This window comes from Phalaenopsis equestris, unplaced genomic scaffold (genome assembly GCF_001263595.1).
Source record: "Phalaenopsis equestris unplaced genomic scaffold, ASM126359v1 Scaffold000513, whole genome shotgun sequence".
Taxonomy (NCBI): domain Eukaryota; kingdom Viridiplantae; phylum Streptophyta; class Magnoliopsida; order Asparagales; family Orchidaceae; genus Phalaenopsis; species Phalaenopsis equestris.
In genome coordinates this window covers 1,553,623-1,577,372 of record NW_018164953.1, presented here as the reverse complement: position 1 = coordinate 1,577,372, position 23,750 = coordinate 1,553,623, and the positions used below count along the sequence as shown (strand labels likewise).

General features: G+C 35.7%; 1 protein-coding gene across 1 annotated transcript in view; it reads left to right on the top strand.

Moving 5' to 3' along the window:
* The window catches only part of LOC110028552, a 187,969-nt gene that overhangs the window by 33,669 nt on the left and 130,550 nt on the right, over positions 1 to 23,750 (top strand). Inside the window, exons 14-21 of the mRNA XM_020730450.1 lie at positions 4,723 to 4,803; positions 4,873 to 4,953; positions 16,272 to 16,348; positions 16,519 to 16,573; positions 16,678 to 16,726; positions 16,904 to 17,041; positions 17,646 to 17,727; positions 18,052 to 18,130. Coding sequence (XP_020586109.1) covers positions 4,723 to 4,803; positions 4,873 to 4,953; positions 16,272 to 16,348; positions 16,519 to 16,573; positions 16,678 to 16,726; positions 16,904 to 17,041; positions 17,646 to 17,727; positions 18,052 to 18,130 — 642 coding nt within the window. The remainder of the gene's footprint in view (positions 1 to 4,722; positions 4,804 to 4,872; positions 4,954 to 16,271; positions 16,349 to 16,518; positions 16,574 to 16,677; positions 16,727 to 16,903; positions 17,042 to 17,645; positions 17,728 to 18,051; positions 18,131 to 23,750) is intronic.

Genomic DNA, 23,750 nt, shown 5'->3' with positions numbered 1-23,750 from the left:
AATATTAAATAGGGTGAAAGATATATGTATAAACTAGCCGAACAAAGAGAAAAGAAGTAAATATTTAGTTCAAATAAAGTTTTTTAAGGATGAAAATAAAAAAAAAAATTTTCTTATACGAGGATATTGAACATAGGTGGGTGAGATATTTTGATAAACATTTTAATGAAGATTATTAAAATATGATTGATATTAATGATCTTAATATCTTTAATAATTTTATTTTTTTTATTTTTATCGTTGCATCAGTAAAATAAAAATTGAGGATGATTTAAAGAAAATTTAGTGCGGAAAATCGGTAGGACCTCATAGTTTTCCAACAGAAGTATGAAAATGTTTACGAAAATTGAGAATTTTTTGGCTTACTAAATATTTTTATATTTTTTTTTAAAACTAAGAAGATGCTTGAGGAAGGGTTACAAAGCATTTTTCATTTTTATTTTTAAAATGATGAGGATGTACAAAAGGGTGCAAGTTATATAGGAATTGAGTTAATATGTTTTACATTAAAACAATGGGAGAGAGTAATTCAATTTACGTTATGACATGATACGGAGATTTATCAAAATCGATTTGGATTTATGCCGGGCAAGTCTATTATGAAAGTTATACAATTATTGAGAGGTTTGATGGAGAATTATAAAGCAAATAAGGCGAATCTACATATGAACGTTGTTGTTTCAGAAAAAAGATAATGATAAAGTTCTATGAAAAGTATTTTGGAGAGTTCTAGAAAAGAAAGATGCTGATATGATTTATATTTAAGTCATCAAAGATATGTATACCAGAGTTGTTTCTTGTGTTCAAACATAAGGAGAATTGATCAAGTATTTCCAATTTTAGTTGAATTACATTAGGGTTCGACTTTAACCCCATATCTTTTTGCTTTAGTTATGGATGTTCTTGCTTGGCATTTAATGGATGATGTACTTTGGTCTATGCTTTTTGCTAATGATATTTTTTTTTATGGATAAAACTAGAGAAAAAGTTTTGAAAGAACTTGAAATATGGAGTTCGACTTTAGAGCCTAAAGACTTTTATTTGAGTAGATCTAAAACTGAATACGTGAAATGTAAAATTTAGTAGTAGTAGATATAGTGGTGTGGCTGTAACAATGGGTGATCAAGTTATTAGAAGGAGTGAATATTTTAAATGTCTCCGCTCTAATGCTTAAAGTGATGGTGATTATAGATGGGGTTGTTATTATTGTTATTAGTAGAATTCAAGTTGTACAGTTGAAGTGGAGGAATGCATCAGGCCTATTGTGTGATACAAAAAATATTGCTTAGATGTAAAGGAAAATTTTATAAGATGGGGGTGAGACATGCAATGCTTTATGACAAAATTTTGGCCTATAAAAGAGAAGCATAGTTTTAGATGATTTGGGCGCATTAAACGCTGACCATCTGGTGAGCCAGTTCGAAGAATAGTTGTTTTTGATTTGACTTATGTAAGAAATGTAGAGGTTGTTCTTAAAAGACTTGGGCATATTGTATAAAAAATGATCATAATTTAGATAAAAAATGATCATAATTTAGTAGAATTAAATGAAAATATGACACTGAATAGGACACGATGGAGAAAAGGATTCATGTAGTTGACTTGATTTAGTGGGATAAAAACTTGTTATTGTTAACATAATAAATTGTGAAGATTCATACTAATGACTAAGCTAATAACTCCGATTGTGTTTAAACAACTACCAAATTTCATATTGAAGATTTTTTGAATTTTTATTGACAAAAAAAATTGGAAACAATTTTTTAAGATATAGAACACTTGGATGACTTAGATGAAAGTACAATAACATGATTGCATTGTTATTTTTGAGATTTGAGTACTTGGAGGGCGATCTCTCCCAAACCCTAAGCCTAAGATTAAAGATAAAAAATTAATGCATAACCTAAACCTAAGTATATTAAGAGCTATTTATACCTCACAATAATAACTAATAAGAGATTAAATTGTTTTTATACACATAAAATACTACATTGTTTTTAGGCGCTGGCGTAACATTGTACTAAAGCAATGTTGGAACTCTTGTTTTTTGAGAGGTCTTGAATGAGTTATTCAAGACTATCAAATTGGGGGATGGCAGTTCTCCATTTCCTGAGAATCCCGTTGATTTTGTGCAGAACTTTGAATAAGGATTAACAGAGAGATTGAGGGTTTTTATAAGATAATAAGGAGAGGAAAATCTGAAAATGAAAGGATTTGGGTCCGGCACTTGCTTTCTTCTGTGGATCAAGTAACAACTACATCTCTCGAAAAAGAAGATGACACAGCTCTGCAAATAGGAGAAAATCGAAGAAATCAATATCTAATAATATGAAACCGAAACCAAGAGTTTTCAACAGGTTTCATCACTACATATTTATAAATTTTAATAAGAAAATGAAAGTAACCCTAATTCAACTACTAAGCATGGCAAATAGGGCTTGAAGGGCCAGTGGCTCTTAAGGATGGGAAAACCTGAATTGGTCTTTCATTGGATTGGCCAAACCGGTCCAGCTTCCTCTTGGGTTTAAGCCTGGAAGGGTCACACTATGAATCATATTATTTTTTGGAAGTCTACATTTCTACCATAAAATTCATATTAAGTGGGAAAATTCCAACTAACGCAATGAATATTAATTTTATGAAAATGAGGATATCAATTATACCTATATTCTGACTACAGGTCTTACTTTGTGCCTATTGGAGCATTCATTTATTCCTGACTATTTGATCCAAACTAAATCATTGACTTCTAAGCAAAATGAATCTTTCCAAGCTCAAATACAATGAAAGCTAAAGCCTATTTTCACCAATATTGTGGGAATTTAAACCAAAACTACAATGCAACAATCTATTAAATTTGAAGAAGCTAATGAGATACTCGAATCAGAAAAAATCAGCTAGTCAAATTTTTTTATCATAATTAAATTTCAATCATACTTAATTTGAACAAAATTAAGAACTCTTGCAAAGCCAATACCAAAGTATTCAGGGGAAATTAGAACAATAAAATAAATCACCAAAGTAAATAAAATCTAGGCTTTAGGCTGATTTATACAGATGACTTCCCTCAAAATTATGTAGTTAAACTTATGGCGCACTTGAAGGATCATGCATTCAACGTGTGCATAAGAGTGGACTGCGAGCTAAAATTTGTAATCATCATATTTCCACTCAATTTAAAAACAACTCAAATCCAATTCTTTACGTGGGAATTAAATGGAACCTTTCTCACAACTATAGGAAAGGCACAAAGGGAGCCGTGGACAAAACCAGTAGAATATGCACACCATAAGGATAGGCGTAGAGTAGGAAATGCAACAAGAAAGTGTTGAAGCATGCCGCTACAACAGTAGCAATAAGGAAAGCTACGACTACTGAACTATAATGATAGATGGGCTTAAGAAACCATATGGATGTCACTACAATACTGTATCAATATGTCGAAAGGTCAACCTAATAATTCAATTGAGAGCATTTCATCACTAGGAATGCCTGTAAGAAACCATTTATCCTTCCCATTGGATTCGTGAAAAAATCGAAGGACAAGAACAGTGGAGAAGTATTGCCAATGATCTAGGGTTTATTTTAAGGCTTTTGATGATTATAATTTGTAGGGGTGGAGATGGAATTTTGGATGGTCGTGGATGTAGAAAGATACCTTATTTGTAATTTTGTCTTGTTTATTTACTATCTAATTTTGCAAAATTGCTTGATTATGAAGTAACAAATTGCAATGCCTAAACTAGAATGCAGAATATAAAATATCGAATGAATGTTTTGAGCTGTTTGATTTTGTCTCCAACTTTGAAAATGGAGGCAGCTGAAACCAGCGTAATTTAGAATTGACATTATTTTCTAGACCTTCCATTGAAATATTGTAAATATTTTGGGCATTGCTTCATTTAAAACATATATTAAAGTGTAAAATTTTTTGATTGAATTTAGTGAGCCTAATTCCGACCAGGAAATATATTTGTCTTATTGATTTAGTCATAATACATTTAGTCATAATACTTCCACTTCGATGCCAAATCAGTCCTTTTTTCTAATGTCATAGATAACGAAGTATTCATGTAGAAAATAATATTGTCTATCTTATAGTTTCACCGTATTTAACACCCATGCTTTATGGTTTTCTCCAAAACATTTTCTTATTCTAAATTCTTTATGTGACGAGTAATAAGAAAGCCAAGTGGCCTAAAATTCTCAACGCAAGTGCCAGAAATTGGTGAAGATGTTTTAGTTTGTGGGTTAGATTAGATTGTTGACCCAAACACTGATATGCCTTTTTTTTTTTTTTCTATAATACCTATTTTTTATATTTCTTCTTATTTTTATTTTTTAGTAGTTTTCTGGTTGCTTATGTTGAGCGTAGAAACAGTGATATATGGTGGTTGAACTTTTTGTGTGATGACCAGATCCCGTGGGTTCAGTGTGCTTTTTGAATTTTAAAACAGGCAAAGCCCTTGTAAACTTCACCTTTAAGTAAGTTGTATTTGAAATGATATGTTGGTGTATGGCTGTTTTGCTTCTTAATGTCATGTGGTGTTTATTGTGATCCAAATTTTTATGAACCCTTGATACAACAAAATCATTGAGTTATCTGGTGTATTTGCATTAGTATATCTGACCAGATTACCTATTGGAATTTATCTTTCTTATGTTGATGATATTTCTCTCCTTTGTTAACCATTCTTACAAAACATTAACAAATTTATCTAGATGCTGAAGTTCTGATTATCATGGTCGCCAATGAATCTCAAGCTGAAAGTGTTTTATATGGAGAATCTGGCTCAGTGTCTGGTAACTCTCACATTTCATTTTTATTTTTTGAAATTAAATGATTGACTCCTTTTTTTTGGTTTATGTCAGCTCTTCCAGATGGGGCCACAATAGTTCTTTCTTCTACATTATCACCTGATTTTGTCAGTCGCCTTGAAAAGAGATTAAAAGGTACATGTTATCCTGATTTAAGCTCTCTAAAAGTTTGATTTATCTCCATTTTTCCTGGGCATCCCGAAAATTTGTTTTTAAAATTTTTCTTTATTCATATGAGATCCATAAGAAAGTATTACTGGTAGGCGGATGGAACTATTTCTTGGTTATGTTAGATGTTCACATCATTATAGCTGCACACTGCTGGCCTTAACTGCAAGCTGCTAATCTTGAATGTTTGATTAAACTGTTGTATTTTGTATTTGGGATTCTGGTGGAAGAGGCGCTATGCCTGAAGGTTTGCTGGAGCTGTGGTATTTTGTATTTGGAATTCTGGTGGAAGAGGTAGTTGAAAAGAAATGCCTAAAAAGAAATCTCAATTTGTCTTGAAATCAATTTTTTGATGGAGGCTTTATGGCAGACTATGGCTTATTTCTGCATTTCTGGTAGGAATTTTCACGTGTAATCTGGTTGTTTTATATTTTAGGTTGGTTCATGTTTTTCTAACTTCTATTTCTGGTCCCAAATTTTAAATATAAAATTTTTTAGTTTTGTTCGACATTTAACTCTTTATCATTAGTCTATTTTACCTAATCTTTTGCTCTCTCCTTTATCTCTTATCACATAATGGTTACGGGTGGTTCAAGGCATGCACAAATTTCTTTTTTTTCCCCTAAGATTCCTCTTCCTTTCTCCTCACCCGCTTGACATTCTTTCTATTCCTCTTCTCTACTATCTCTTGATCTTCTGTCCTTTTCTCTTTCTCTCTTCAAACCCTCTCTTCTATATTTTAAATGCACCGCAAATGTTGAACATAGTATATGGAGCCTTCTCTAATGTTACCTTCGTGCATCTTTCTTGATGCGTCAGAAAGACTATATTATTCCATTTTGTGTTTTTTTTTTATGTAGCAATCCCTCACAATGTCTATACATCTCTTTCTTAATGTGGTGGGCATGGAAATTCTTGTCTGGGTAGCATATGTATCGCCCATATATGTTTTTCTTGACATGGTAAGAGTCTTAATTTCTGCCTCGGTGCCTTAGAAACTACCTGTATATGCCCTGGCATTGTTGGAAGGCCTAGCATGTTGTCCAATCCCTTTCACTAGTGTTTACACATAAGTTTTGTTGAAGTCTATCAATAAACTGTTGTAATAATCTATGGACCAAAGTTATGCGACAAAAATGAAAAAAATCTAACTAAAGGTGTAACAGAAGGACGCGATGCTATTTAAGCCATTTTTGCTTTCTTTTTGAACCAAACATGACTTGAGGTGTAAAATACAAATGCGGTGCAAATTGCTCTTAGGAACAATTTATGAGACAAAATTACCTAAATTTTATATTCCTTAGATTTTATGTTGGAAAATAAAACTTTTATTAGTGGATGTTGCTACTGTTCATCTTTCTATGTCTTTCTAGAGTTTTGGTAAAATTACATGTTATTTCTCATTCTCTCATTTTGAAAATGGGATATAGATTGGCACCTTGTTTTATGGATGTCAATAGAGGGTTGAATTTGAAGGCTTCCCTGTTGGCCTTTATATATGATCCTTGAGTTGAATCGATTGGGTGGGATGAGAATGATGAAATGATAATGTTGTGCTCTCAACCCAAGTTCAAATCGCTTCGATTGTTCTTGAAGCCAGCCAAATTGCCACCCGTTCATAAAACTGATTGCACTTCTGGTATGTCGAGATTATTTCGAAAAGACGCACAATATGTCAGGTCTTTACATGTGAGGCAATTACACATAAATCGAGATTAGGAGAAAGATGTAAGAAAAATGGACGATTCACTTAAACCCATATGTTCCCCAATTGTATTTTGTCATTTTGAGTTGTGAATCATAGAATATACCTAATAGATCACTAAGCTCTCCATAAACTAAGGTCGATTTAGATTTGCCCCGTTAGATAAACTTTCACCCCAGGTTTACAACATTCTCTTGAATGAAGCAATCCATGGCTTCTGACAAAATAATTTTGTTCATGTTGGGTCGGCTACTTCTTTTGACTAAAGTAGATCAGGGACCATGATAGCCTGAGATGTGGAAGCATAGGTTCTTGATCGTGTTTGTCACAATTTCCCCTACAATTTTCTCTAAGCTCATAGTGATACTTTCTTTATTTAAAAAATCTTAAATTTGTCATTACTGTAGTCTAAATTTATGTATTTAGTACCTAATGACCAACCTTAATCGAAAATATTCTCTTGTAATTAGGATGCGTAATTAACCATAAGAGCTTGCACCTATGGGAAACCTCAAATCTTAGATCTGAAAGCCCTAACAAAATGGGTGAAATTTCCGGTAGTGTCTTATTTATTATCTCATATGCCTTTTGAAAATCTAACCCGAAATCTCACGGTATAATCCCTCATCTCACTCTCATTATTTTCATTTTCTTTTCAAGGGAGGCCGAGGCATCGAATTTTTTGGAGCCCGCAATCCCATCCTACTTACATTTATGAGAAAGATTTATGTGTAATTTTTTTAGATTGTTTCGAAGCCCATTAAGAGTTGAGAATATCTATCTGTCCCAAAAGGTACAAGCAAATGTTCAAATGCTACCTCCTAACCTTTTGGTGGATGATTCTTCTTCACTAGATCAAGTCTGCACTTAGAATTTGGAATATGATTTGCCCTCGCTTGATCTACAATGATAAGCACTTCATTATCTATTGGTACTTATTATTAATTTTGTTTCTCTTATTATTGGAACAACTCAACATACCCTTTCCAATCTCGTTGAGCAGTAGTCTCCTTGTTTCTTTTTTCTTATCTCTCCGGACAGCAAACCACTACATTTCCCCTTTCAAATCCTTCTCGTGTACCCTTAGTCACCGACCCAAAAACATCCGCAACACCTGTTTCAATTAGCACACTCCTTATAGGATCCCTAAAGCAGTATTACTCATACATCGTGTCATCCTTGCACATCACAACCTTGTTGATTCCTCTTCAGCAAGCTCTCACCACAACTTATTCCTTCACATGCTATTGAAAACATTGTTTGATTTATAACGAACTTCCGTTTATGACATTATTCTTCTTCATGTTGCTGGGCTCAATGATGTCTTCTCTAGTGAACTTTGGGCACATCTTCCTCACTTCTTCAAGGAAATCTACTTTTGTTTCATTAAAGGTGATATCATTGAGCTTACTAGTCCACTCACTGTTTCTTTCATGGGAAAAGTTTTGTTGTGCCACCCCATTTTGAAGATTTTTTGCAACTTCATGGAATATTTATACTTGTTTGGCTCTTCAACCATTGTCATCATGGTTTTGAAAATTGGATCGGACCGGACTGCCTGGTTCTATTGGTTTGGCTGTAAACCAGCCGTGAATCCAGTCCAATTCATATAAAATAACCACCCCAAATATCAAAACGGCCAGAAACATTTGAACCGTTGATTTGATCGTTGAAACTGGTGAATCAATCACCTTTCTTTCCTGGTTTAACCATATTTAGTCTAGTGTCAAATTATTTTAAAAAATATTTATATAAATAAATATAAAAATTAATAATCTTAGATTCCTACTATACTAACAAAGGTGACTGAAAAAACATATCCAGATTAGCTCCCATGAGGCTTGCAGCTTCCGTCTAGCTTGATTGTGATTTTGAACCACTTTGCTGGCTGCTCATTGCTTGCTTTTTGGTTGCACGTTGCTAGTTTTCTTGCCTTCCACTCCTTAGATTTTAAAAAGATAATGAATGTTTCAAAAGAAATGGTTAGTCACTTAAATATTGTGTGTTTAATTTATGTTTTATAATGTTTTTTAAAACTATATATACTTCATCATTTGTCATATTTAAATAAATTTATTATTTATTGCATCATCCGATTCAACTTTCGGTTCAACACCGGTTGAACCTTTGAAGCTTGATTCTCCCTCTATAGATTCATTGTTCGATCCGATATTTTGAACATTAATTGCTATATCAATTTAATTTATTTAGAGAAGCAGAGTATGCCAGAATCTTCTCTTTGTGATTATACTATGTTAGTGATTATGTATTGTGAATAGTTAAATGGTTTTTTCATTTTGATTCTTCTCAAGAAGCACCTAATACTCTTGTTTGTATTGCATTTCTTTGATTTCATTTATATTATTTCAATGGATCTATTTTATTCTCCTTAGCTTTTATTTTTAGTAAACCTTTATAAGGGGATATTGGTATGACCGTTGATCTACGCTAATTATGGCCAAATATTTTGTTTAATTGGGGTCATTAAACTTGAAATTGAGGTGTGAATTAGTTATTTTTTATGTATATTAGTATAAGGTAGAATTTAAATACATCTCTGACACCGTTCCAGGGCTCCTAGAAGGTGTTATAGAATACAAAAGGGAGTGGGAGGATGGATGACTGCTGAAATTTGGCGTGAACGGTGGTTGAGCAACAAACCAAAGGCAATCATCAGGTGGCAACAAGGTCGATTGCTACTCGACCAACAAGCGATAGGCAAAATGACGAGGTGCAGACGATGAGGGAGATCTGCCACCAGTTCTTAGGCAAGGTACATAAACACTACTTACAAAGGAAGAAGCTACAACATTCCACAGAACAATAAATTAGAGATTAATATGTAAAATACATACATTTAAGCTAAATTCAAAAAAATCGGAATGCCCCCTATATAAAAATCACCTAATCGAAAATAATGAAATAAAAAAAAAAGGAAAGAAACCAAAAAGGTAAAAAAATCTGCTGCAATGTGTCCCAGACGGCTTTCTGTAAAGGATATCTGCTCGGGATCATGGATGGCTCGACGATCCGATGGAAATGTGGCTTCAATACCCTCCTTCAATCTCTTATTGTTATTTCTCTTGCAAAATCTTTAAGCACAAATATTATAGATGCTTTAAGGCTCATTCGAACTTCCAAGCTTAAGGGGCACACTGATGCAAGAGCTTTCCGCATGGAGCTTTTGCATGATCCTTGCTACAGTGCCACGATTTCAGCTACTGTCTTGTGAACGCTCCCTCGTCTAGACCATGCGTACGAAAGCATAGGCAACATGGATTGGTTCATACTGAGTTTTTGAGGGTCGGCCGACATTCCATACACGGATTTACCCGCTCCTTGTGAGAGGGGCCCACTTTTATTTACCCTAGGGCTGTATATTTGCTTTTTGTGGTTTAGGTTTTTCAGTTTTGGCTTGTCTTTCTGTCAAAGTAGCTGCCGATGTTCCCTGTTTTACCTTCTTGGGTTGTATTCAAGGATGAGTGGTGCTCTGGCTATATCGTGTTTCCAGGTTGTGATTGTCTTCCAAGGTTCGAGTGGTCCTCTGACTGTATCTCTTTTTCGAGGGGATATTTATCCTTCCTCAACTCTTCCGTATCTCTCCCGTTTTGCTACCACACATTCCTCTTCGCTGCAGCTGCCCCGAAAACAACCTTTTGTTGTTCTTCCTTCAGATTCTCGCTGTCAAACCTTATTCTTCGCAGCCACATCCCCGAGATAGCCCTCCTTTTGCTTTCCCGCAATCCAACGTATTCTTCTATGCTGCTGCCATCATTCCCACTTGCTTCCGGCGCCCCAAACAACCGTTCTTGGCTATTTTGCTGCTGTTCCAGCCCTCCCAATCCACTTTCGTGCCACCTAGCTGGTGTCCTTGGTCTCCGATACTGCCTCCCTACCACATATATGTTATCCCAGCCACCCAGAACGCCCTCCCCGCAGCCTAGCTGCTGTTCTAACTGTCCAACAACACGTCAGATCATTGTTCCTGCGCTGTCCAGCCCACCTATTCATTTACCGTCGTCCCATATAGCAAATATCTTCTGCTTTTTTGATGTACGACCCACCTACTCCACCTTCCCATCTTGTCGTCAGCTTTACAGATTCCCACAACCATCACCACCACCGTCGATATACTCTAGTTGTAGTTTATGTCGTGTCTGATGCTATTTTCTATTTTTTTATTAGTTGCAACTGACTATTCGCTTTTCTAGTAATAATATTTTTTTACTTATTATTATTTGGGTTAACTCCAATATCATTTGGTATCAGAGCTAGTCTAACTCTAGTCCTCCTATTTTAGCGTTTCTTGCATTCACCAATACCCAATCGTATCTCCAACGAAAATTCCATCGCTTTTTTTGATTTTCATACAGGCAACTAAATTTTTTTTTGAATATCTTCTGCTTTTTCAAACAGGCAACCGTAAGTCCTAAAGAAAAAAAACCTCTCAATTAATATGATAAGTCGAATTGTCAAGGATCGTGGTTTCATAATAGGAGAGCCTAAATTGGAAGAATTAAGCTTCAAGAGATGGGACTTACAATCCGATGACATGTCATGGAAAAGGCTTGGGATATAAGAAAGATTTGATGAAAGGGGTTTAGCCTTGAGTTTGTATTGATCAGATAATATAAAAGGATAAATAAGGGATATTGGATTTGATTGATAAGAATGGTCAAAAACCATAAGCTAAGGATAGAATCAAGCAGGAAAGGATTTCTAGATAAGAAGTGAAACCCTAGACTTTATAAGAAATTATATAGGCAAACAAACCTAGACTTTGGGAATAACATCCTTGGTCAAGATGCCCATGGCTTTCTGTCGACCTAGAAATATTGGTATCCGTCGACTATGACCAGCCTTATAACCAGGAATCCCCATTAAATGTCGGAGCATGGAGGATTCATAGTTTCGTGGTAGCGTGCAATGTCTCCCTTAGTAACAATGGTTTACTTCAATCTAAGGTACTACCTCTAGTCTCACGGGGTAGGTTTTTTGTTTTTCATGTCCTAGTCCTTAGTTCTATTAGGTACCTGATGCACAAAAAATATATGCATTTTTAGACCTATATTTTAAACTCATTTTTGGTGATATTGCGCTTTAAAGGAAGATATTTTTATGTTTTATTGCAGGTTGATGATTTTTAGCACTTGAAGCAAAAAGAAAGCAAAAAGTATGGAATTTGGAATCAAAATGGTGTTTTGGAAGAAAAACTCAGCGCCGACGGTGCCAACATGACGGAGGAGTCCAGAACAGCGGGGGCGCGGATGGCGCCATTTATAGAGAGCACATAAATTAATTCGGACCATGGGCATAGACGTCGCCAATGACGGTGTTAGGCGAATTTCTAGAAGATTCGATGAATTTGGACACTTTTTGAAGAGTTATTGGATACAACTCTTGGAAAACTGACATTATATTTTATTTAGAGCGAAAATTGATCAGAAAAAGGGGAGCCAGTGTGCCATTGAGTCTTCTAGAGTGTTCCATTGTGAGTGTTCCATTGTGTGTACTGTGTGTACTGTTTAGTGTGGTGAGTCTAAGTGTGATTTCTCCTAAGAGTTGTTAGAGAGGGAGAGAAGTGAGAGATTTTTTCTTCTTTACATCTTTGAAGAGAGAATCAAAATTCTTGTAAAGAGAGAAAGAGACCAAGAGAGGCTACAATAGATAGGAATATCATCTTTCATTAGATTGGTCAAATAAAGGTACAATTTATTGAGCAGAGGGAGGTTGAAGAAATGAACAATGACACAATAGATATTGAAGAAGATGAGGGCATAGAGGAATATCATCTTTCAACTAATGAGGGAGAGATGCACGTAGTTTAAGCTGAGCCCATGAGAGTATTTCCAACAAAATTAATAGTGGTTGCCTAAGATGGTTCTTAGTTATAGGTACTTACACCAGACACATGGAAAACCCATATAAGATAATCTCAAACTTTTCAGATATGTAGTCTACTTCCTGAGTTGCCCCTATACTCAGGGAGGCCAAACATTTAAAAGATGAGATTCTTTTGGCGTCACTTTTGGAAGACTAGGTAGAGTCATTTGGGTATTAAAATAAGATCAACACTGTACCCATCGACAAATGTTCAGAGGATGTATGACCTGCATTCTTCGCCGCTGTCACTATTATTCTTGCTCATCCCCGCCTCCCTAAATAGCGTTCCTGGCTGTTTTGTTGTTGTTCCTGCCCTCTTGAACCACTTCCTTGCCACTTTGCCGTTGTCCTAAGCCTCTTGCACTGCCTACCTGCCCAATATCTGCTGTCCCAGTCACCAAGAACCCCCAGCCTACAGCTTAGCTGTTGTTCTTGACACCCAACACCGCTTCAGATCGTTGTTTCTCTGCTGCCCAGCCCACCTATCAACTTGCTATCATTTTGGGCAGCGAACATCCCCTGCTACTCTGATGTACCACCTACTCGCTCCACCTTCCCACATTGCCGTCAGCTTTCCGAACCTCCAACGCCACCACCATCGCCTTCAATACATCCTAGTTGCGGTTTGTGTATCGTCTGTTGCTATTTTCTTTTTCCGTGTGTTGGTTGTATCTTTTTATTGACTTTTTCAGTAATAATATTTATTTGTTTATTGTTATTTGGGTTAACTATGGTATCACACACAAATGATTACATCCCACCTTTATTACCACTAGTTTTTTTTTTTGATGTAAATATGTCATCTAGATAATGAAATTCCTACATCAATGGCATTTTCCTAGAAATAATATTGAATAAAGAGAAGTACAATCAGGTAGAATAAAATACAAATTTTTTATTTGGGTCATTCAACATGAATCCTAATAAAAAGGGGGAGCGAAAATAAATTTTCTTTTGATTTTTACACTTTTTGATATAAAGAAGATGAAATCCTTTATCCACTTGTGAATTGACACTCTGAATGCTATGATCGGATCTTGTTTTGATAATTATTCATCATTTTATTCACCAATGGTAATAGTTTGGGGCACTTTAAGAATTTGCAGGGAATTATTTTAGTGATAGTTGAAGTGATCAACCCTAATGAGCTAGGAGAAGTAGAAACGTCAACCATTTCCACTCGAAAAAGAAACTTGGATCTAGGTTACAATAGACATGAACAATAGAAATACGATTTTCTACCATAAAATCATCAGATGTGAAGTCCCGCAACATAAAAGGTTTTCTAAGGTGGGATGTGCTTTCAAACATTCAAAGAATTTTTTGGCTAGAGAAACAATATGATTGCTTGTTTTCAAATTTCACCAGATATTGCTTCTCGTTCATGAGATCAAGTCTGCAGAACAAATACTCAAAATTTAGAGCTAATTTTAGATTTTCTTATGGAACTAGAGCTTGATGTGCCTGCTTCTACTAGCCCCACTAAACTAGTCACCACATCATACATCATCTATAAGCAATCATATTGATTTTGATTCTCCTATTCTAGTAGTCGCACATATCCCAACAATTTTTAAAGGTGCTGATGAAGATATTTAATAGAGGCCTTATGAGTCATATGAGATATTCAACATGATAGTTAACCCAAAAAACACTCGAAAAACAAATATTATTGCTCACTTTAGATAAATGATTAAAACCAACACACTAAAAAAGGAAAATACAATAACACACACAAACAATCACAACTAAATGTATTCAAAGATGTTGGTGCTGCAGATATTAAGGACCAAACTGGAAGAAGGTTTGGTGGGCGATCGGGGGATGGCTACAACCTGAGGAGGTTGCACCTGGGCAGAAATTGCTGCAGTAACAGTCACGACAACAAGAGTGGAAAGTGGAGGGCAAGCGAGGTTGGGAGTCTCTAGTGGTAGAGAGGAAAAATGAAACTAGGAGGGGAAAGGGTTAGAGCATTTGCGGTTGGAAGGATTGCAGCTAGATGGATGGGGGCTAGATTCCTGTGTGAGGGCAGCAACAGAGAGGGTTGATGTGAAGAAGGGCTGAGAAGAAGGGAGGGTGGAGAGGTAACCGTAGCGTTGCTGAAGTAGCGGTAGCAAGCGGAAAAGGGAAAGATACACACCATCTCGGGACGAGTTACAGACCTTAGATAGAGAAAAGGTATGCTGGCGGCTATCCAAACAAAAATATCACCAAATCTGCACCTTAAGACCAAATGAAAACATATTTATAATAAATTAAGATAACTAGGAGAGAGGACAGGCGGGGAAGGAGGAGGCGACAACCCTCCCAACCCTAATTAGGGCTGGCCGGTTCAGCCTTCTTGCTGAGCCGACAACCTCGTGCTGAACGAAAGCCTGATTCTATCCCTGCAGCTCTCGTTAGTCTCTCTGGGTTGGAAGAGCTTCAACCTCATTTGTCAACTCTTTTGTCGTCCCATTGGCGGTGATGGAGCTGTTGTAACTTCTCGTGGCTGAAGGCTCCTTGACTGCGGTCTGAAAAACATCTGGATCCCACCAGCTACCGCACCGTCTCTCAATACACTTGAAGATTTTCCTTCACTTGCAAGCATACATCCATATCTATCCGCTCTCCTCAGGGTTTACTATCGAACTAAAATGAGTTGGCTTATCTTGCATATATTGCTAAATCTTTCCGAAGCAATTCACGGTCGGTTCAATCTGATATGAAATGCTGGTAGTCTGAACCTCTCTGAACAGTGATGGCATGGTGGCAAATTATCAACTGTGATATCCTGAAATATTCTCTGTCGTGATTGTCCCATTTCTGGAGTCGATGTCTCAGTCCTATAATCCTCCGTATCACTAAAATTGGTCCCATCGATGCTACTCTACTGGCAAGGGTGCATGTGATCTCGGGCTTTGTCGAAGGGAGAATAACAATGCACTTCCCCTTCTTGGTGAAGGAGTTGGCATTTCTAAATTTGTCGTGTCGATTCCTACGGTCAAATTGTCACGGTCTCCCTAGCAACAAATGATAGACATCCATGGGTACCACACCACACCACAACTGATCTTGCAACTTACTTTCAATTGAAAACTCCATTAGGCACTTCCGGTCAATGCTGATCCTGTTCTTCTTCAGCCACGTTAAAGAAGACGGTTGGGAGTGCCTCTGAGCAGTGAGACTCAATTTCCCTACTATTTGCGTAGATGTCATATTCTTGCTGCTCTTTCCATCGATGATGAGGCTGCATACCTTCCCGTTTATAGTTCAGTGTGTGTAGAATATGCTGTGACGAAGCCATTACGGATCTCTCGTTTCCTCAATTTGTAGGACCCGTAGAACCATGAGCATCTCACGTTCTTCCTGCGGAATATAATACACCTCACCCTATTTTTCAGTTGTCTCTTTGTCGCTATCCTCCTCCACTGCGCCTTGCTGGGTTAAAGATACAACTTGACTCGTTGGGTAGCCAGAGGTGATTTGCCCAAATATATGATATCTAAAGTATTTTGTGACGGATATCGTAGTAGGCATGCTACTCTTCTTGGGCTTTATCATTCATTGTCATTTAATATTCACATGTATTTTCTTTGGTTTTATAAAATATAGGTACTAATTTGTAATTCTAATTACGTTCTGTCTCATTTATTAATTATTTTATTGAGTTTTCCTCTTTGCTTCAGTATTTTTTACTGAATAAAATTCATTGCAGATGAAAAGAGGGCTTTAAAATTAGTAGATGCTCCCGTATCTGGTGGCGTCACAAGGGCAGAAGGGGGAACGCTTACAGTGAGAATTTACTGTACTTCATTTTTATTGTCAATGAGGAGCAAGCTACATTCATTTATTATCTTATTTGCGGTGTTAACATGATTTACTTTTGCACTCGCATGTTTTATTTGTTTATTAAATTATACTGAAAGATTCAAGCTGTTCTTTTTATTACAATCTCCTTACAGATAATGGCTTCCGGCACTGATGAAGCTTTTCACTGCGCAGGTTCAATTCTTTCAGGTAATTCTAGTATTCTTCTTCTAATGTTGTGAGAAAGAGTACTTGTACAAGTTTATATGTCTTTTGTTACAAATGTTATTGAAATAACTCTCCAATTTTGTCAGCTTTGAGTGAGAAGCTATACATACTGAAAGGTGGATGCGGTGCTGCAAGGTATTCCGTTTTTTGGGGTTTATTCTTGGGCTTGTTCATCAAATTTTCACTCATTTGTCATTTTGATATCTAATTATTCCTTTTTGTTGGCATTTAGAGTGGTCAGAGTAATTTATGCGAAACCGTTGAGTTTGTTGATTGTTTGGAATTTATACTGTTTCTTTCTTTTCTCCACAGTTCCATAAAAATGGTTAACCAATTGCTCGCTGGGGTTCACATAGCTGCAGCTGCTGAAGCAATGGCATTTGCAGCTCGATTAGGTTTGAAAACAAAAGTGTTGTTTGAAGTTCTTAAAAATGCTAGTGGTTATTCATGGTAAGTACATCATTTAAAATTTTGTAAATTATTCCATATTTTTACTAACATAGATTCCTCTTATTCACAATTCATTTTGAACATCAAGGCTTTGGTAGCACCTGTCTATATCCCTAAATTTTTGTTTTGATAATGCCTGTTACTTAATTATTTTATATATTTTTTATTTTTTTTTTGGTTAGTCACGAGCGACTCAAGCAGAATGCCTTTTTTATTATCTTTAAACTCGGCACACAATAGTTTTTGGCTCGCTGTTATTGATGATGCATTTGCTTGATAAGGTCCTTTGCCAATTCATTTACATTTCAAAATAACGTTTTGTGATTTGATGTTTTGAGGCAGGATTTCCATTAAATAAATAAAAAAAATCCTAATGGCTTGTTGTTAGAATATTAGAATAATAATGGTTATTCCGAGCCATTATTAATATGCATATTGTTGTATTATTTGCTTCGCTATTTCCCTTTATTTTGTTTTTATTTTTTCCTTATGAGTGTCCCTTGTAAGAGGGGTTATATACCCCTCTTTCTATCATTAATATATGCTGCTCTATTCCAATATTTCAACACTTATATTATATTTTACATTGATCTTTTCTTTGCAGGATGTTTGAGAATCGTGTACCACACATGTTAGAAGACGATTTTACTCCATACTCCGCAGTTGATATCTTTGTCAAGGACCTTGTACGAATTTGCCGTTGCTCACTTTTTTTTTAATCTTCATTGAATATATGGAAAGTAGAAATGGTTCCCGCCAAATTGCACTCTTGAAATAAGATTTCTTGTTGATTGTGTCAAGTTTTTCTTAGTTAATCTGAGGGATTTTTTTTCTCTTAGTTTCTTTGAGGTGGTCCAATTTGAGAAACTTGGCCCTATATCCAATCTCCGTTTGACAAAGGAATAAGTTATACCTTATTCCAAGCGTGGATTTATTGATGGAATGAATCATTATTCTTTGAAAAATAAACTATATATATATTTATGGCACCTCTTTTTTTTTGCTTTCAGGGTATTGTTTGCAATGAAAGTTCCAAACATAAGATATCTCATCTTATCTCAAGCATTTCATATCAGCTATTTGTCTCAGGTAAAACAATTGAAATTTTATTATTCAACATAGCACTCACTATTCGATGCACTACGCTCTTCTTGTAGTTTGTTCTTGTATTTCTTGAATGACAGTGAATTCTTGTTTGTTCTGATAATGTTGTGATGAAATTTGGAAGTGCACACTCGTCGAGAACACAGAAAGTAATGAGCACACGAGTTTAATCATTATAGTTTGTTTTCTTTCGTTGTTTGTCTTAAATGGATGTATTTAAAATACATACCGTTTAGAAATGCAAAGTTGAGGGAATGTAATGTATTTTGATTTTAGCTAGCTATTTAGTTTGATGGAAGTCAAATATTGGCATTATTTTTATTTGTTAGTATACATTGCAAATATAATGTAAGTTTCTCTCTCTCTCTCTCTGATGCGGGAGCTTTCTAGGGCTATAGCTGCTACTATACCACGAGATTCAATATTGTGGGTGTCGGGCTACCGAAACAATCTCTTTTTTCCTTATGCTTTCTTTCATATTATATTTCATTTCTTTTTAGTCCTTTCATATATATGTGTTGCATTAGAGTTTGGAACTCAGTTTTGGATGATGTTATTTTCTCTTCTAGGGCTGTATCTGAGGGCGAGAATGTGCTCCGACTATAACTCGTTCTATGTGGTGACTTCTTCTAGAGGATTGAGTGGTGCTCCGGTTGTAGCTCGTTCTTGATTGAGTATTTATCCTTACCTGATTATTTCGAAACCTTTCCAGCCACCTCCTCTTTGTCGCCCTCCATCTCGTTGCCGTCCCTGTTCCATCCCTTGCCTCGCTATTTTGATTTCTATCCAACCCTTTGTAATTGCTGCAGTCGCCCAGTATAACAACCTTGCTCGTTTTTTCCTGTAGTCCCCAGCCAGCTATTTCCTTTATTCTAGCCATCGCCCTCATTGCCGCAGGCTCGGGTCAGCACTCTTGTTTTCCGGTACTTCACAACTCTTTCTGTTCGCTGCCCCTCGCTGTCCATGCCCTCCCCTTGGCTATTGTTGCCGTTCTAGGGCCTCTTCTTGATGGTGAATGCAGTTCCAACCCATTCTTTTGTTGCCCAACAACCCACAACTTATTTCAGCCTCCTATCACTACTTCCAAACCACCTAGCCGACATTACCACTTGTCATCAAATTTTTGCTCATCCGTCATTTTGATATCTAATTTTTGTTCATTTCCAAACCACCTGGCCGATAATGGCTTTCGACACAGGTTTATTCTTGGGCTTGTTCATCAAATTTTCACTCATTTGTCATTTTGATATCTAATTATTCCGTTTTGTTGGCATTTGGAGTGGTCAAAGTAATTTATGCAAAACCGTTGAGTTTGTTGATTGTTAGGAATTTATGTAGCTTTATTCTTTTCTCCATAGTTCCATAAAAATGGTTGACCAATTGCTCGCACATAGCTGCAGTTGCTGAAGCAATGACATTTGCAGCTCGATTAGGTTTGAAAACAAAAGTGTTTTTTGAAGTTCTTAAAAACAAAAGTGCAGCTCGATTAAGGTTAGTTCTCTCCACAATCTCTTATAGACAGAGATATTTATGGCTCAATTTTTCTGTCTTTCCAAAATATTGCACACCCTTTAATGAACTGACCTTAATAAAAACAAACTCCTTAACTTCAAAGTCAATAGATTTTTGCTTTGCATCGTAATATTTTTTTTGTCTGTCCTATATTGTCTTTAATTTGTCTCTCATTAGTTTAATCTTCTCAGTAGCATCATCAACAAAATCAACTCCGATGATCTTTCTTTCACTTGTTTTGGCCCAACATAATGGTGTCTGCACTACCTTCCATACAGTGCATAATATGGATTCATCCCAATGTTAGCCTCGTGACTATTACTGTAAGCAAATTCTACTAAAGGTATATTTGATTCCCAACTTTCACCAAAATCAAGAATACATAATCTTAATACATTCTCTAAAGTCCAAATAGTTCTCTTTGACTGACAGTTTGTTTGAGCGTGAAATGAAGTACTGAAAATTAGTCGTATTCCCAAATCTTTCTGAAGTTTCTTCCACAATCTAGAAGTAAACCGACCATCTCTGTCGGATATAATAGACTTTGACGCTCTTTGCAACCTGGCAATTTGATTCACATATAATTTGGTTAATCTCTCCACTAGATCTGTCTGTATAATGGGTAAGAAATGGGCTGCCTTTGTCAATCTGTTGACGATTACCCATATAACATCATGACCTTGACGTGATCTAGGCAACCCAATCACAAAATCTATTGCAATCCCCTCTCATTTTCACTCTTAAAATTGGTAAAGACTGCAACTGACCTCCAGGATGTTGATGCTCTTCCTTCACTGGCTTACGGTGCGTAGTACTGAGGGAATATTTCTTCCTACTTCACTGGTTGACGTGAAGGACACTTAGCCACAAATTATGCCACACTCTTCAATCCTGGCAACCAAAATGCTTCTTTGAGATCTTGGTACATTTTATTACCTTGTGGGTGCATAGTATAGCTAGATAAATGTGCTTTCTTCAGAATTTTGTTTCTTAGATCAATATTTAGAACATAAGTCTTATCTTTATATCAATAAGCCATCTTGATCTAGCATATATCTCTTCAAATCGCCCGTCTTAACATTTTTCAGGATTTTCTGAAAACTACTATCTCGGCTAAAGAATCTTTAATTTTGCTCATCAAAGCTGAATGCACCATCAACCAATATAATTGAACCATCCTTCTATCACCATAATCAACTATAAATAGCTTCAACTTTTCAAGAATTGCTCTTGCTAAGCAAATAAATAGTTCAAATTATCTGAAACTTTCTTGTTCAGTGCATCTGTCACCACATTTTCCTTTCTCTGATGGTACTGAATATCCAAATCATAATCTTTAATAAACTGCAATCATTTCCTTTGCCCCAACTTTATTTTTTTTCTAGTAAAGGTACAATTTAAACTCGGGTGACAATAAATACCTTGCATTTAACTTCACACAGATAGTGCTTCCATATCTTGAGTGAAAATACGACAACCAGAAGCTCCAACTCATTAATGGGATAATTCCTTTCATGAATTTTCAGTTGTGGTGATGCATATGTAATGACTCTTCTTTGCTGCATAAATACACAACCCAAACTCCTTAACAAAGATGCATCGCTAAAAATTTGAAACCCAATAGAACCTGAAGGAATGACCAAAACTGGTGCAAACATTAAGCAAGTCTTCAACTTCTGAAAAGTTTCCTCACAGCCATCTGACATTCAAATTTTACTTTCTTTTGAGTCATCTTTATTGTGACGTAACAATCTATGAGAACCCCTTGAAAAATCTCCTATAATAACCAATCAAACTTACAAAACTTCTGACCTTAGTCATGGTAGTAGATCTTGACCAATTTAGAACCGTCTTGACATTATTATTATTCACATATATGCCGACTCCATTGATAATGTGCCTAAGAAAAGCCACACTTTTAAGTCATAGTTCACATTTAAAAAATTTGGTATAATGTATACTCTCTTTCAAAACCTGTAGCATAACATGTAAATGACATGTATGACTAACTTCATCCCTCGAATACACAATAATATCATTTAGAAAGACGATACCATAATATCCAAAAACTGTCTGAAGTCCCTGTTCATCGGGTCCATGAAAACTGCTGGAGCATTAGTTAATTCAAATGACATTATCACAAACTTATAATGCCCATATCTGGTCATGAAAATCGTCTTTGTTATGTCTTATTTTTTAATCTTCTGGTGATAATATCCTGACCTTAGTTCAATCATTGAAAATATAGAGGCTCCTTTCAACTGGTTAAATATATTGTCAATACTCTACAATAGATATCTGTTTTAATAGAGAGCTTATTTAATTCGTAGTCGATGCACATCTTGAAGCTCCCATCCTTCTTTACAAATAATACTGGAGCTCCCCAAGTTGAGGTGCTAGTTCCAATGAACCCCTTTTCTAATAACTCCTGCAATTGGCTATGCAACTTTTGTAACTCTTTAACCATCATTCTTTAAGGTGTCTTGGATACATGCTCAGAACCTGACAAGATCTCAATAGTGAAAACAATCTCAACTTTTTTATGTCATGTCATGCTATTGGGTCGTCACTGAGCTTAAAGATCATATTACTTATTGATAATAGTTGGGACCTCCAACCATAGAAGTTATCAATAACCCTCATGGTAGTAATAGTTCCTTACATTCGGTCGCCTTTTGATTTCAACGGTTCCTAGAGTTTCTCTCTGTTTGAATACCAGAAGTCGAGAATCCCATCGTTCGCAATCATTTATACTGACAAATATTCATGTTATAGCCTAACTATAACCTCACTTACAATATTTTAAATTATAATTCTTGTAATAAACATTCATCATAGGCATTTCATATATTATGTGCATGAATCATTGCAAATAAATACTTGCAAGTAATGATTTCATAAGAATGTTCATTAGCTTCATTACATAGTATTATCATAGGTATCGTAAGTGACAAAAGTTTGCATTCATATAATTTATGCAGAGATTTATCAACAATGTGCATAAACTTCTAAATGCAATAGTGTCAATACATAATTACTTAGAAACCTGCATAAAATTAATTTTTTTAAATTAACACATAATTTTTTCACACGAATTGTCGGAATAACTCTACAATAAGTTTTGCAAAGTTCGCATTGAGCTCACCGCCTAGTGTAAAGAACTTTGAATTCGTAAACATCTTAGAATTTTATAAAATTCTAGCTTATTTTGTAATTTAACCCCAAACATAACTTTCTTTCCTTTGATGGCTTCTCTGCATAATTTGCTCATCTTTGATACGTCCTATTTGACTTCCCACTTTCTTATATCCACTTTACTTCGCTTATTTCCGCCTAAAAACCAATATAGTAGCCAACAAATCAAGTTTGTAGTCTCCAACACAAGCTCTCCCCTTGTTATGGTGACTGGAAACGAAAAAGTGCTCACAAATGTCAAAAAGAAAGTGTAAAGAAGGAAATAAATGTCATAAATATTGTGGAAAAGGGCTTTGTACTCACAAAAATCTCCTCAGGACCCTAAATCGCGAGTCGCAACTCTATGTGGGTCGTTAGCCTCGTGACTATTTTCAGCAGCTATAGGTATCGAGCTGCGTAACTTTCTAGGCAAACGAAATGAAGAGATGGGAGGGGTAATAGGACAAAATGAGGCATATAAACATGATATCTAATAATCTCCTCCGCTGATCAAATCAAACCAACACATGCATAACTAAGTGCAGGAGAGTTGGCTGGGAATAGTGACGGGATTAGGGAGAATATTTAAAAGATTAATTAATTTAATTAAACTTATATCTTCATTTTTTATATCTTCTTATTCTTTTAAAATTCATGCATAGTGCTATAGATAAAATTGTTCGGTTTGGCGTATAGAATACTATGAAATTGTTTTGGTTGGATTTTGAGGGATACAAAATTTGGGGTATACCTTAAAATTGTCAAGATTGGGTGTTACATCCTCTTTGTAGGGGCTTCCTTGTGTTTGATATTGATTCCTCGAACCTGTTGCCTTTTAGGATAATCAATCCTAGCCTATTGGTGCTTTACTCAAGGTATGTTGAAAGATAGTTCGAGGTATGCATATGTAATGACTCTT